Source organism: Schistocerca serialis, chromosome 3 (genome assembly GCF_023864345.2).
Source record: "Schistocerca serialis cubense isolate TAMUIC-IGC-003099 chromosome 3, iqSchSeri2.2, whole genome shotgun sequence".
NCBI classification, from domain to species: Eukaryota; Metazoa; Arthropoda; class Insecta; order Orthoptera; family Acrididae; genus Schistocerca; species Schistocerca serialis.
The window spans coordinates 309,654,190-309,668,953 of record NC_064640.1 but is presented as its reverse complement, the minus strand read 5'-3'; the positions used below and the strand labels follow the sequence as shown (position 1 = coordinate 309,668,953).

Genomic DNA, 14,764 nt, shown 5'->3' with positions numbered 1-14,764 from the left:
CACCACCACCACTACTACACTGTGCAATACACTTAGAATAAATTATTGCTAGCCTGAATTTCTGTAATCTAAAGCGGAATATGTTCTGTGCCAGATGTCCAGAATTACTCACAATGTGACATGACGTCAACAGTTTAGTGGTGGAGTCAGAACTGATTATTGGTGTAAGGCAGGCATTACAGCTTAGTAGAAGAAACATGTCCTTGAAATTTCTTTGCATTATTATTATGTCTGTTTTAGCCTATGTTTTACTTGGTGTGTGGATTAAGTTGTATGGTCTTTCCCAAAAATATTGTCATATTCTCAAATGTTTACATGCCACTTCCTGGATAACAGAGTAATGTTGAATTTGTTCTTTTATTGTTTCAGCTGGTGCTGCACCAGTGGACGGTGAGCAGGGGCGACACTCTTCCCGAAACGCACCTGCAGTCAAAGGTATTCATTTTTTTTAAAAAGTTGCTTGTGTCATAATTAGTAATGTGGAAAATTAAATTTATTTCTTATAAACGTACAGTGAATTATGTGCAAACTTCATTCCTCAAACATGTTTAAGTAAAAATACAAATCAGTATGTCTTGTATAAGGCAATCCCATATAGTACACTTTTCTTTGGACATAAATAACACCAAGAGTGAAGTATGTTAATAACATAATTGTAATAAGATAGTCATTTTTATGGTGATAATTAAAATGCGCCATGAGTCTAAGGAATAGACAAGAAATTTGAGTGAATAATATTGAGGTAAAGTATTTCATAATGGATCTCTGCCAAGCTGATACTTTCAGTGACCAGTCTTGTTAAACAGTATGTTATGAAAACTATTTTACAAACTCACAGTTTTTGAGCTGTTATGATTTGTTGATGGTAACAATAATTAAATTCTGCAAAAGTAAAATTTTTATCCTACTGAAAACTTTTGCTTCAACATTGTGGAACTCTTAAACTGAATGCAGATACTTTAGCTTGATAGAATGCATGCTGTTGTCTGGGTGAGATGATATCCTCAGTTTCTTTTGTATTGAGTTAGAATGAACATGTTTTCAATCTCAGTACATGTATGCAAGTGTTGTAGAGAGAAGTTTTATAACTAAAGAAATATGTATACATAAGGTTCAAAATTCCATTTTATTACTTGCTTACACTGTTCAAGACTTAAGGTTGAGGCTTTGTTATTGTATCGTACACTGCATTAAGTGAATGTTTTAAATAGCATGGATTCTTGTTATCTGAGACTATTAGTTACATCTGGTATTGACAATGGAATTAAAAAGAATCAGCATTTAGTACTGTACAGGAAGACCTGCATGAGAACATGTATACACATGACTACTAAATGTTTTTGTTAATTGAAGGTTTACCTTTACTGAGCATTAAGTCACATTACAATTATGAATAAAATGTGTCTGGTAATATGGGTTATTGCCAGAAATAATTTCTAGATTGGGATGTATTGCTAAACATAGGAGTTTTGAATGTGTGTTACGTGTTGTGCATGTTTTACTTTCGTTACCCAACCATCTTGATTACAGTGAATCCATATTTAAGTGTTTCATATTTTATTCTTAAAATTTTATTCCATATGGCACATATTTTTAGTGTTGTCTTAGTTTGTGTGTCTCTGAATACATGTAGTACTTTACATTCACTACAGTAGTAATAGGTTGTCTGTAAGGAAATTAAAACTTTAGTTAAATATCTATATTTTGGTGAAACTATATTGGAATTTGACTGGATAACATGAATCTCTACTGAGCAAAGTGGCATGATAGTTAGCACAGTGGACTCATGCTTGAGCAGTAGAGTTGAGTTCATATTTCATCCAGCCATTATGAATTAGTTTTTCCATTGTTTGTTTGCATCATTCCTGGTAGATGCTCAGATGTTACCTTGAACATTGTCAGACCCGATTGCCTCTGATGTTGTTCTCCAACTAAGCTAAAGGTCTCTCTCTAATGACTTTAATGTCAACATGGTACTGAACTCAAGTGTTTCATTTTCCTTAACTCTTTTTTGCTGTTGTATAAAATAGGTAAAACTACAGTTGCCGGCAATTGTACGTGCACTTCATAATATTGAATCTGTGTTAATAATTAAGTTATATTATGTTCTTTCTATTCACCTAGCCATCTAAAGCAGTATCAGTCAGCATCAGCAACTTTTTTTAATGTTCTTTCTTCATCTTGGTGTAAGCAAGATGGTCCTGAGTGAATCTTTCTTTCTGCAGTGTGGTCTTTACTGTTACAGAACTTGCTGAAAGATTAAAACTTTGTACAGAACCAGAATTTGAGCTTAGAACAGTCTTGTTCTGGTGATACCCTATTGATTAAGCTAACCAGTCACACTCCAGCCCTCATCCCAACAAACTGAATTTGCTAGTACCTAGTTCCTCCTTTCCATCTCTTCAAAACCTCGCCTGCCTACCTTTCTGGGTGCCCACTCCTAGGAGAAAGGATAAGGTAGAGCAAAGCTTTGTTAATACCCGTGAGCAATTTCCAGACTGAACCTTTCAATTTATTTACAATCTGACTGCTTGAGTATATTATCCATTGTTTATGAAATACAAGGCTCCATGTTGAATGAAAGTTGACCATATGGTTTCAAGAGAGGAGGGGCATAGACTGCTGCCATGCCGTAACTAATTCACAATGTAGATTCTTTTCCTGGATGAAACTATATACAATATTTCATTACAGTAGTGTAGTCCAAAGCAAAGACAATAATGCTGGAAGGCAAAATGAATGCATAGAAGGGCAATATAAAGGAAAGCCACATTATCATGGAAAGGGAAAAAGATGAGATGGGTGATGCAGTACTATAAGAAGAATTTGACAGCACATGGAGTTGACAACTTTCCTTCAGAATCATCAAGATCCTTGTGAGAACTAACCATGTCAAAACTGTTACATCTGGTGTGCATGGTATGACAGACTTTAAGGGAAATGTAATCATTCCAGTTCCAAAGAAGGCAAGTGTCTGTGTGTGAATATTACTGGAAATTAGTTTAATACTTGAATACATTCTTTGAAATAAAATAAACAGAAACAGTGAGAGAAAACTTACTCATCTTGTACATAAACTGCATTACAAGAATTGAAGCGTATGACAAATAGTCAGTAATTAAGAAGAGTGAGATAGGGTTGTAGCCTGCCCCCCACCCTTTCCAGCATGTACATTGAACATGCACTAATGAAAACCAAGCAGAACTGTGAAAGTGAAATTGAAGTTCAGAGGGAAAAAACAAAAACTTAAATGTTGACCAATGATGAGGTACTTTGCAACAGATGTCAAAGTACGTGGAAGAGCACTTAAAAATAAGTTCAATGATGACTATTAATGAAAGTAAAACAGGGGTAATGGAGTGTAGACAAATTAAGTTATAAGACATTGTGTTAATTAGGTTAGGAATTGAGATTCTGAAAGTATCTTTTGTTATCTGGGCAGCAAGATAATTGACATTGGCATAAGTAAGGTGTGGACTGGGAATGGCAAGAAAAACACTACTGAGATGGAAGATTTTCTGAAATTATATTTTTGGTGATACGGAAGTGAGACATGGTGGGAAACAGTTATGACAAGAAAATAATAGAAGCTTTTGAAATGTAGCTCTACAAAATAATTCTGAAGATAAGATCTATAGATCAAGTAACTAACGAAGAAGTGCTGAATCAAATTGGGAAGAAAATAACTTGATTGCTGCTAATTAACTAAAGGAAGGAATAAGTTAATGGGACACAATATGAGTTATCAAAGAATAATTAATTTGTTAATAGGCAAAAGTTGTAAGCAGATTCAAATGCATATAGGTGTAGTGATATATAAGGACTGGACAGAAATATGGAAACATCATGAGAAACGCACGCTTGAACATAAATCCAGATGCAAGCATAAATGCAGATCTACCCAAGCCTGCAGGTTATGCTGTTATACAGCTGTGGTATCCCATGTATGGCACATGTGCAGTTTTCTCAATAGGTTACAAGTGTCAGTCATGGTCAGGACAGTGTCCTTTGTGATTTAAGTGCATTATGTTGGAGCTAAGTGAATTTGGATGTGAACAAATTGCTGGTGCTCCTATGGTGGATGGTTTCATAAACAAGGAAGCTGAAGTATTTGGCATTGTAAGAGGCATAATATCGAAGATATATACAGCATCAGGGAAAGCGGAAAACATCATCTACTAAGTCACAATGCAGACGAAATTGTGTGTGTTGAGCCAATGTGACACGTGGTTGTTGAAGAGGATTGTGATGAAAAAGAAGAGGACGATAGCTGCAGAATTGAATGTCGCACTTGCGAAACCTGTCGGCACCAAAACAACACAAAGGAAATGCCAGAAGCAGGGAATCGCAGGGTGAGACGGAATTCCAAAACCACACATCAGGGTTTCAAATGGCCTTAACTGGAAAATGTGGTGCTGAAGTCAGAAAACCTGGGCTATGGAGCAATGAAAGAAAGTTATTTTATCAGATAGATCTTGTTTCATACTGTTTCCAAATTCTGGCTGACCTTACATCTTAGTAATGAAACCATATTGTGGTATCCTGTGGGCTCCATGGATACTCTCCAAAGTTGCATTACTGCCAAGAATTATGTGGACATTTTCGCTGGATGGGTCCATCTCATGGTTAATTTTTGCTCCCTTGTGGCGATGCTGAGCTTAAAGATTATAGGGCCCCTATTCACACAGCTCACATTGGATTGGTATGTTTTATGATCATGAGGGTGAATTGTCAAATCTCATCTGGCCACCAGTCACTAGATCTCAATATTACTAAACATTTGTGGTCTACTTTGAAGAGAAGGATGCACGATTGCTTTCCGCATGCATCATCGCTACCTGAACATGGTATTATTTTGCAGGAAGAATGGTGAAAGATTCCCTTGAAAATCACATAGGACCTGTATTTATCCTTTCCGAGATGACTGGAAGCTGTTTTGAATTTCAGTTAGTTTCCTACATCATATTAGGCATGGTAATGTGTTGCGTTGTTGGTGATACCATATTTTTATCCAGCCCTTCTAGTTACAAAACATAGTTGCAAAAGAAAGACTAGTGAAGGAAATATTAAGCTAGTCTCCAGATTGATGACTGCAGCAGCAGTGTGTTTCATTACTGCCTAGTGGGCTACCTAACTCAAACAACCATATGTTCACCTTCAGAGTTAAAAATACACTACTGGCCATTAAAATTGCTACACCACGAAGATGACGTGCTACAGACGTGAAATTTAACTGACAGGAAGAAGATGCTGTGATATGCAAGTGATTAGCTTTTCAGAGCATTCACACATACAACATGCTGACATGAGGGAAGTTTCCAACCGATTTCTCATACACAAACAGCAGTGGACCGGCATTGCCTGGTGAAACAATGTTGTGATGCCTCGTGTAAGGAGGAGAAATGCGTACCATCACATTTACGACTTTGATAAAGGTCAGATTGTAGCATATCGCGATTGCGGTTTATCGTATTGCGACATTGCTGCTCTCGTTGGTCGAGATCCAATGACTGTTAGCAGAATATGGATTCGGTGGGTTCAGGAGGGTAATACGGAACGCCGTGCTGGATCCCAACGGCTTCATATCACTAGCAGTTGAGATGACAGGCATCTTATCCGCATGGCTGTAATGGATCATGCAGCCACGTCTCGATCCCTGAGTCAGCATTTGCAGGACAACAACCATCTTCATGAACAGTTCGGCGACGTTTGCAGCAGCATGGGCTATCAGCTCGGAGACCATGGCTGCGGTTACCCTTGACGCTGCGTCACAGACAGGAGCACCTGTGATGGTGTACTCAACGATGAACCTGGGTACACGAATGGCAAAACTTCATTTTTTCGGATGAATCCAGGTTCTGATTACAACATCATGATGGTTGCATCCATGTTTGGCGACATCACAGTGAACGCACATTGGAAGCATGTATTCGTCATTGTCATACTGGCGTATCACCCGGCATGATGGTATGGGGTGCCGTTGGTTACACATCTCAGTCACCTCTTGTTCGCATTGACGGCACTTTGAACAGCGGACGTTACATTTCAGATGTGTTACGACCCGTGGCTCTACCCTTCATTTGATCACTGCAAAACCCTACTTTTCAGCAGGGTAATGCATGACTGCACGTTGCAGGTCCTGTACAGGCCTTTCTGGATACAGAAAATGTTCAACTGCTGCCCTGGCCAGCACATTCTCCAGGGCTCTCACCAATTGAAAACATCTGGTCAATGGTGGCTGAGCAACTGGCTCGTCACAATACGCCAGTCACTACTCTTGATGAACTGTGGTATCGTGTTGAAGCTGCATGGGCAGCTGTACCTGTACACGCCATCCAAGCTCTGTTTGACTTAATGCCCAGGCGGTTATTACAGCCAGAGGTGGTTGTTCTGGGTACTGATTTCTCAGGATCTATGCACCCAAATTGCGTGAAAATGTAATCACAAGTCAGTTCTAGTATGATACATTTGTCCAATGAATACCCGTTTATCATCTGCATTTCTTCTTGGTGTAGCAATTTTAATGGCCAGTAGTGTATTTTTGCAGTGAGCATTAAGATTAATACTTATTACAAAAAACCTTTTCATGGCTTTTTGCATGCTACTTATTAACATGTCATGTGAATTTGTTCCAAATCCACTGACTGTATGGGGTAGGACTCATACCTCAGGCTTGCACAGGTTTATGGCCCATGTGGCAGGGGGTTGGTAATGGGTGTAACAGAAAGTTGGATGTGGACATTGTGTAGATTTGGTGGGCAGCGATGTACCACTTTAGGAGAGATGGGAAAGCTTGTACGTACAATGTTCCTCATGTCTAGACACAATTATAAGTAATTGAAGCCGGGAAATGAACATCCTATTTCATTCCGCTACCCACCCTGTCTGTGCACAATTACCATCCATCCTTATGCTGCACCAGCTCCCAACTCTTTGCCGCCTGCGTCATAACCCTTTGGAATATCCTGGTACAAGACCTGTTTGTTACACCCTCCCAGCACACCATACTCCAGTTCCGTCACAGTCTTATCCTATACTGTCAGAGGCAGTGCCACCTGTGAAAGCAGTTGTGTTACATACCAGTTCTTGTGAAATTTCTGCACAGCTTATTATGTGGTTATGACTACCAACCAACTGTCCATTAAAATGAACGGCCACTGCTGAACTGTCCAAGAACATAGCTGACCACCCAGTGGTAGAATACACAGAATACACTGCTAAGCACAACATGCTTGATTTTAATAGCTGCTTCACACCCCAGGCCATCTGGAACCAATTTTCCTATCTCTCATAGTAAAGCCTAGGCAACAATTTATGTTCTCTTAATGTAGAGCAGTCTGTGTGAATGTGTCATGGTCATAGTAATACAAACGAGGAGTTGATATTGACAGCGCACACAGTGCCCAAGAGAGGGCTAATTAGACAGCATATTAAAATGTATCAAAAATGCTACTGTAAATGGTATATACAAGTAGTGGATAATTTGGTAAAAGGCTGAGTGCTCTGCAATTTTTTTTTTTTTTTTTCAGAAAGCCATACTTTTTTTCAGTATCGTCAATATTCTTGACATGAATAATGATTTTCAAGCTATCTTTGTGTTATCAGCTAGGCCACTTACACAGAAAACAACTTGACACAGTTTAATAATCGATGTACGGTACTTCTAATTTACATTCTAATGCACAGCCATACTGCTTCTGGGGGCATCTTTAATTCCATCACAGTAATGTATTAATGCACTTGTCACTATACTTGCAATTTTATTTGGAGTCTACAGATTGTAGTTTACAGCACAGCTGAATAATGCAAGAAGTTTCCATGTACTTAACTTTTTACACATCTGTGAAATTTTTAACCTGATAAAACTTTTATAGATCATTGATTAAACTTTTAAAATAGCCAAAAGTAACTCATTTGTTTGTCAAGAATCTTCTGTATATTTCTTCATATTTTTTTGAGCAAAACAGTGTAGATAATGTTTTTATTCAACTGTTATTACCAGTTTTGGACAAATTTAAATTGTTCTGCTATATTTTATCCTCTGCTTTGTATTCTACTTAAACAAAGTCGTCAGATGATTCAATTTGGCAAAGAAACTATCGGTTGCTTGTTACTAAATATTAGACCTTCTTTATGAAAACAATTTACATTGAGAATACCCGTAACATTTTCACTGTTCAAGTATCAGTGTACATGACTTCTAAATTACATAAAGTTTGCATACCCGTACTGTTTCCAAGGGATTCTGAAATTCTTTCACAGCCATGATTAAAGTATTTATCAAGCTGTCAAAATGTCCAAAACCAAAATAACAGGCATCACCATTCAGTGGAGCAAGAATAATAGTCACCATCTACTATTAGTGAGAGCAGACAGTGATGCAGATCAGTCACTGTCATGCTTTTTTCAACTAAAATGTCGAACTGGTTATCATACTTTGGAGAGTCAGACACAACCAGGCAATATTGAATTCTTAGAAGGAGATGACTCTCCATTACATCAGTGTACACTGCATTTGTCTTTTGGCTGACCAAGTGAGGTGGCTGGACTCACATTCAGGAAGACGACGGTTCAAACCTGTGTCCAGCCATCCCGATTTAGGTTTTCCGTGATTCCCTTAAATTGCTACAGGCAGATGCCGGGATGGTTCCTTTGAAAGGCATGACCAACTTCCTTCCCTATCCTTGCCTAATCGGATGGGACTGATGACCTCGTTGTTTGGTCCCCTCCCCCAAGTCAACCACCCAGCCTTTTGGCTGTTTAGAACATAATCTGTTCACCTAATGCCCGATCTGTAGGAGAAAATCAGTAAAATATTGCTTTCATACAGAGCCACAGAAATCATGCCTTACTCGGCCACTTCACTCATTTTTTTGATGTTTAGTAAACTAGCCATTAATTGAGTTATGTGTTTTCTCCTTTCCTTCTCCCCCCTCCCCTCTTTCCTGCCTCCCACACTGTGTAATTGTTCATGAGATAATGCCGAGAATTGTTTTGATGTCTTTCTTTAATCCAACCTGGTGGGAGTCCTAAACATGTGAGCAGGTATTCAAGAATAGGCCACACTAGTATTCTATATGCAGTCTTCTTTACAGGTGAAACATTCTTTCCTAATATTCTCCCAATAAATCAAAGTCGAGTATTCACCTTCCCTACTACAGTCCTTAGGTGTTCATTCTGTTTCATATCACTTTGAAATGTTAAATCTAGATGTGTAATTGATGTGACTGTGTCAAGCAGTACGCTGTTAATGCTGTCTTGGAATATTATGGAACATTTTTCTGGCACATCTTTATTAACTTACATTTATCTATATTTAGAGCAAGCTGCCATTCATCACACAAACTAGAAATATTGTCCAAGTCATCGTGTATCATCCCAAAGTCCTACAGTCACTGAACGATGACAACTTCACCAGAAAATAACTACAGATTACACTCCCCCCCCCCCCCCCTCCCCTTCGTCTCTCAGATCATATATGTATATAGAGAATAAGAACACTCCTTTCACATTTCCGTGGAGCACTCCAGACATTACCCTTGTCTCTGAACAGCCATCAAGAACAATGTTCTGGGTTCTGTCACTTAAGAAGTCTTTGAGCCACTCACATATTTAGGAACATGTGCTGTAAGCTTTTACTTTTGTTAACAGTCTGCAGTGGGGCACAGTGTCAAATGCTTTCCAGAAATCTAGGAACGTGGAATATACTTGTTGCCCTTCATCCATGGTCTGCAGGATATTGTGTGAGAAAAGAGTAAGCTGAGATTCCCATGATTGATGCTTTCTAAATCCATGCTGATTTGTGGACATAAGTTCTTACTTCTCAAGACATTTATTATATTTGAACCTTGAATGTGTTCCGATAATTCTGCAGCAGGCCAATGTTAAAGATATTTTTCTTTAATTCCGCAGATCCGTACTTCGTGCTTTTTATATACAGAAGCCACCTTCACTTCTTTCCAGTTGCTTGAGACTTTGCGTTGAGTGAGAGATTCTTGATAAATGCGAGCTAACTAAAGAGCCAGTGCTGTAGAGTACTCTCTGTAAAGTTGTATTGGAATTCCATCTGGACCTCTTGGCTGATTTGTTTTCCACCCTTTCTGTTTCTTCTGTATGCCAGGGATGTCTATTATTATATCATCAATACAGATGTCTGTATGACATCAAGTGATTTTATGATTGTTCCATTGTCCTCCATGAATGAATTCTTAAACATGATATTTAGAACTTTGCCTTTCCTTTTGCTCTCTGCTATTGCTACACCAAACTGGTCAACAAGTAAGTGGGTAGGGGCCTTCAACCTACTTAGTGTTTTCATGTATACCCAGAATTTTCCCTGGTTCTTTTGAACACATTTTCTGAAAAAAAGCCCACATGCAGTTGAAATATTTTTGACCTCATAGTTACCATCCATCCTTATGCCGCACCAACTCCCATCTCTTTGCCACCTGGGTCATAACCCTTTGGAATATCCTGGTACAGGGATTAGTGACCATCATGTTATCGTAGCAACTGTGATTACTGAAGTTATTAAATCAGTCAAAAAGGCTAGGAGAGTATTTCCACCAGAAAGAGCAGATAGGCAGTTGTTAGAATCCCACTTAGACAGTACACTGAAATCATGTAGTTAGAGTATGATGGATGTAGAGCAATTATGCGCAAAGTTTAAATGGACTGTAAATCATACTCTGGAGAAGTATTTGCTGAGTAAGTGGATTAAGGAAAGAAAAGACCCACCATGATTTAACAACAAAATTCGAAAAGTACTGAGGAAGCAAATGCTATTGCACTCATGGTCTAAAAGCAAATGGGTAAATGATGACAGTCAAAAGTTAATAGAAATTCATGCTTCTGTAAAAAGATTGATACACGAAGTTCACAATAACTACTTTAGTAATAGATCTTGCCAAGAACCTGAGAAAATTCTGATCCTATGTAAAATTGCCAACATACAAACATACCATCGTTTGGCCATCACACAGGCTTCCATATAGAGGATATAGTAATAATCACCACTGGTTTAGAGAGACAACTGAAAGAGATGAAAACAAATAAGTTGCCAGGTCCTGAAGGAATCACATCTTGGTTTTAGACAGAGTACTCTACAGTACTGGCCCCTTACTTAGCCTGCACTTTTCGTGAATCTCTCGCCCAAAAAAAGCGCAGGTGACTCGTGTTTATAAGAAGCATAAAAGAATGAATCCACAAAGCCACAGACCAATATCTTTAACATCGGTTTGATGCAGAATTCTTGAACATAATCTCAGTTTGAATATAGTAAAATTCCTTGAGAGAGAAAAGTTTCTGTCCACAAATCAGTGTAGTTTTAGAAAGCATCATTTGTGCAAAGCTCAACTTGCCGTTTTCTCACATGAGATCCTGTGAAATATAGATGAAGGGTGACAGCGGATTCTGTATTCCTAGATTTCTGTAAAGCGTTTGACACGGTGCTACACTGCCAATTGATGACTTAGACAAAACTTCTAGTTTGTGTGATGAACAACAACTAGTTCTAAAGGTAGAAAAATGCAAGTTAATGCAGGTGAATAGGAGAAGCAAACCACAATGTTTGAGTACAATATTAGTAGTGTGTTTCTTGATACAGTCACATTGATTAAATATCTAGGTGAAACATTGCAAAGCAGTATGAAATGGAATGAGCATGTAAGGACTGTAGCAGGGAAGTTGAAGGGTCAACTTTGATTTATTGTGAAAATTTTAGGAAAGCGTGGTTCATCGGCAAAGGAGACCACATGTAGAACAATAGCGCAACCCATTATCGAGTGCTGTTCAAGTGTTTGGAATCCACACCAGGTCGGATTAAAGGAAAACCCTGAAGCAATTCAAAGGCGGACTGTTAGATTTGTTACCCGTAGGTTTGAACAACACATGGGCATTACGGAGCTGCTTTGGGAAATCAAATGGGAATCACTGGAGGGAAGGCGGCATCCTTTTCGAGGAGCACTATTGAGAAAATTTAGAGAACCACCATTTGAGGCTGGCTACAGAACGATTCTACTGCCACCAATATACATTTAGTGTAAGGACAATGAAGATAAAATTAGAGAGATTAGGACTCATATGGAGGCACACAGACAGACCTTGCTCTATTTGCTAGTGGAACAGAAAAGGAAATGACTAGGAGTAGTACAGGGTGCCCTCCGCCTTGCACCATATGGTGGCTTGCAATATATTATGTAGATGTGGAGGTAGTAGATCGTTTGCTAAAATACATTGGTGGTAGTGGTATGTTTTGCTCATCAATCTTTTTACAGACTCAGTAGTTTCTACCAAGTTTTTTGTGTTTCTTTTTTAATCAAGAGTGCCACAGTCTCTGCTCCCTTAGCAACTTCCATATTTTGTTATTAAGCCCTGGTGGGTCTTCTCCACCATTAATCGACTTATTTGGGCGCATACTAATCCTGGGCGTGATTTACAATCAGTTTAAACTTTACCCATAGTTCTGCATCCATCATATTCTAAGTGATGCTAATTCATTGTCTAAGTATAAAGCTAAGAACTGCTTATCTGTTCTTTACAGCATAAAAACTCTCCTAGGCTTCTTGCTGGCTTTATTAATTTTAGTAATCATTATTGTTGTGATGTGATCACTAATCCCTGTGTCTTTGTTGATACCATTGATAAAGTCAGGCGTGTTTGAAGCTACAAGATCTAAAATATTTCGGTTTCATGTGTATTGTGGAATTAACTGCCCAAGACAGTTTTTGGAAAATGTGTTCAAAAGTACTTCACAAGACTACCTGCCTATCTATACCTGGAATGAATCCATAGACATCACAGTCTATACTGAGTAGGTTGAAGTTGCCTCTAACCAATGTGTCATGATCGGGGTATTTCCACACTACTAAGTGGTAGACTTTGTGTGTGTGATTGTAAGACTGTCACGGGGGAATTGGGTGGCTGGTAAAAATATCTTGATAATTAACATGAATTCACCTGACGTGTTACTTGCAGCTAGATAACTTCACAATGAGACTCAATTTCAGCCTCAATAGATAATATTTTTGTAGACTGGAATAAACACTTCCCCTCCTATGATGTCTTCTTGACATATGTTCCATTCCTCGCTAAATATTTCAGATCGTTCTTCTTCGGGTTTAAGTAAGTTCTCTGTTCCAAGAATAATTTTAGCACAACAACTTTCTTGAAGGGCAGTATCTCTCTCTCTCTCTCTCTCTCTCTCTCTCTCTCTCTCTCTCTCTCTCTCTCTCTCTCTCTCTCTCTCACCTAGAACCAGCAGATTGTATCCATTCCTGGCATACGAAAGTGAAGTCCAGTAGTCAGCCAGCCAGCCATTCACAGATTTCATAATGTCCTTCATCTTATGATTTACAAGATTATTGTGGTCACTTCTTTTGTAAGGTTTTTAAATGCGAGGGTGGTTTCTATGGGAAGGACAGAGCCAGTTTCATTCTTTATCCTTCACCAATGTGAAGGGGTACTCAATTTTTAATCTCATTGTGGCGAGACATTAAATTCCTCCTCCTAGGATATGCCCCATGACAAGACCTGTCGAGGCTTGTATAGGTACCTGGATACCACCTCAATGACACCGAATGAGAGACCTTTGTTGCAGCCAAGCAGCACCGCAATGTACCGCGAACTCCTAATTCAGTGTTCCCTTTGTGCTGGTGATTGTCTATTCCTATTGCAGGCCTGTAGGTGTTTCCTCTTCAATTTTCTCTTCTTGTCCTCTGGTTCATTTCATCCTCACCAGCTGTTGTTAGATGACTGCCTAGGTCTGTGCCATTCCTGCCCAACTTTCCTTCTAATAGATTTCTGGTTCCTTCAAGGAAACATCATTTGTTATCTCATTAATTTTGTGCCATAGCCTTTCTTCTCTCGAAGAAATTCTTATCATGGTATGCCACTAATGGTTGTTTATTACATTTTCGTACCACAAGAGCCAGAGCTCTTTTGCAGCCTCACTCATGTATGTTACTCGTTTTTGGTTTATCTTTTTCAGATTGTTCGTGTCCAGTTATCAGTGAATCATTTACCTTGGGGCTGTTGTATATTTTAAGCTAAGTCACATCTTTGTGCACAAGAGAAAATTCTAAGCACATCTTCTTATTGTTGCTGTGTTTCCTAGTAAGACTGCCATTCTTCCAGGAGCTATGCCTTTACTTCTTCTCCTCCTTTTAGGGCAGTTTCCCATTTGCCAGTTGGTGAATACCAAGCTAGTCCCCAAGTTCTGCCTCAGATACATGTTATGCAAACATGTAGAACACTTTCTCACACATGTACACAGAATTAACTGTATACGCAAACAGATTAAGTGCACTGCTGCTGTTCTGGGGGTGAATAGGAGACTGAAGATCGTAGCTGTTTGGTCACCTTAAACACTTGCTCAGCATCAGCAGCATCTTCTTCATCTTACAGTGCTGGATATCTTTTTCCTTCCCACAGTACCAATCAAAATACCCATGCTGATGTTCCAACAATTCACAAAGCACTGTTTATAACATTTTCCATTGTTTTTCCCACCCTTGGCCAGTATTCTTTGCCCTTCTTCCATATTTGCAGTTCTATTGGCCATGTAACTATAACTACACTGAGACCTCCAGCTGGTTCAGTTGTATATGTACCTATAAACTGCATATTCACACTTCATTTTACTTGTAACAAGGTTTGTGCTGGTTTCACCATATTAGCCTAAACACTAGCTCCATAACCTGCAAACATGACAGAATGGCCTTGTGATTATTCTAATACTGTGTATTGTGAGTCAGGACCATTTCTA

The 14,764-nt window shown here is 38.8% G+C and overlaps 1 protein-coding gene across 22 annotated transcripts in view; it reads left to right on the top strand.

Annotated features, from left to right (window-relative positions):
- The window catches only part of LOC126470108 (ensconsin-like), a 406,217-nt gene that overhangs the window by 263,698 nt on the left and 127,755 nt on the right, over nt 1-14,764 (top strand). For all 22 annotated transcript variants that reach the window (XM_050097707.1, XM_050097706.1, XM_050097699.1 and 19 more), the window contains exon 2: nt 370-435. In XM_050097707.1, coding sequence (XP_049953664.1) covers nt 370-435 — 66 coding nt within the window. The remainder of the gene's footprint in view (nt 1-369; nt 436-14,764) is intronic.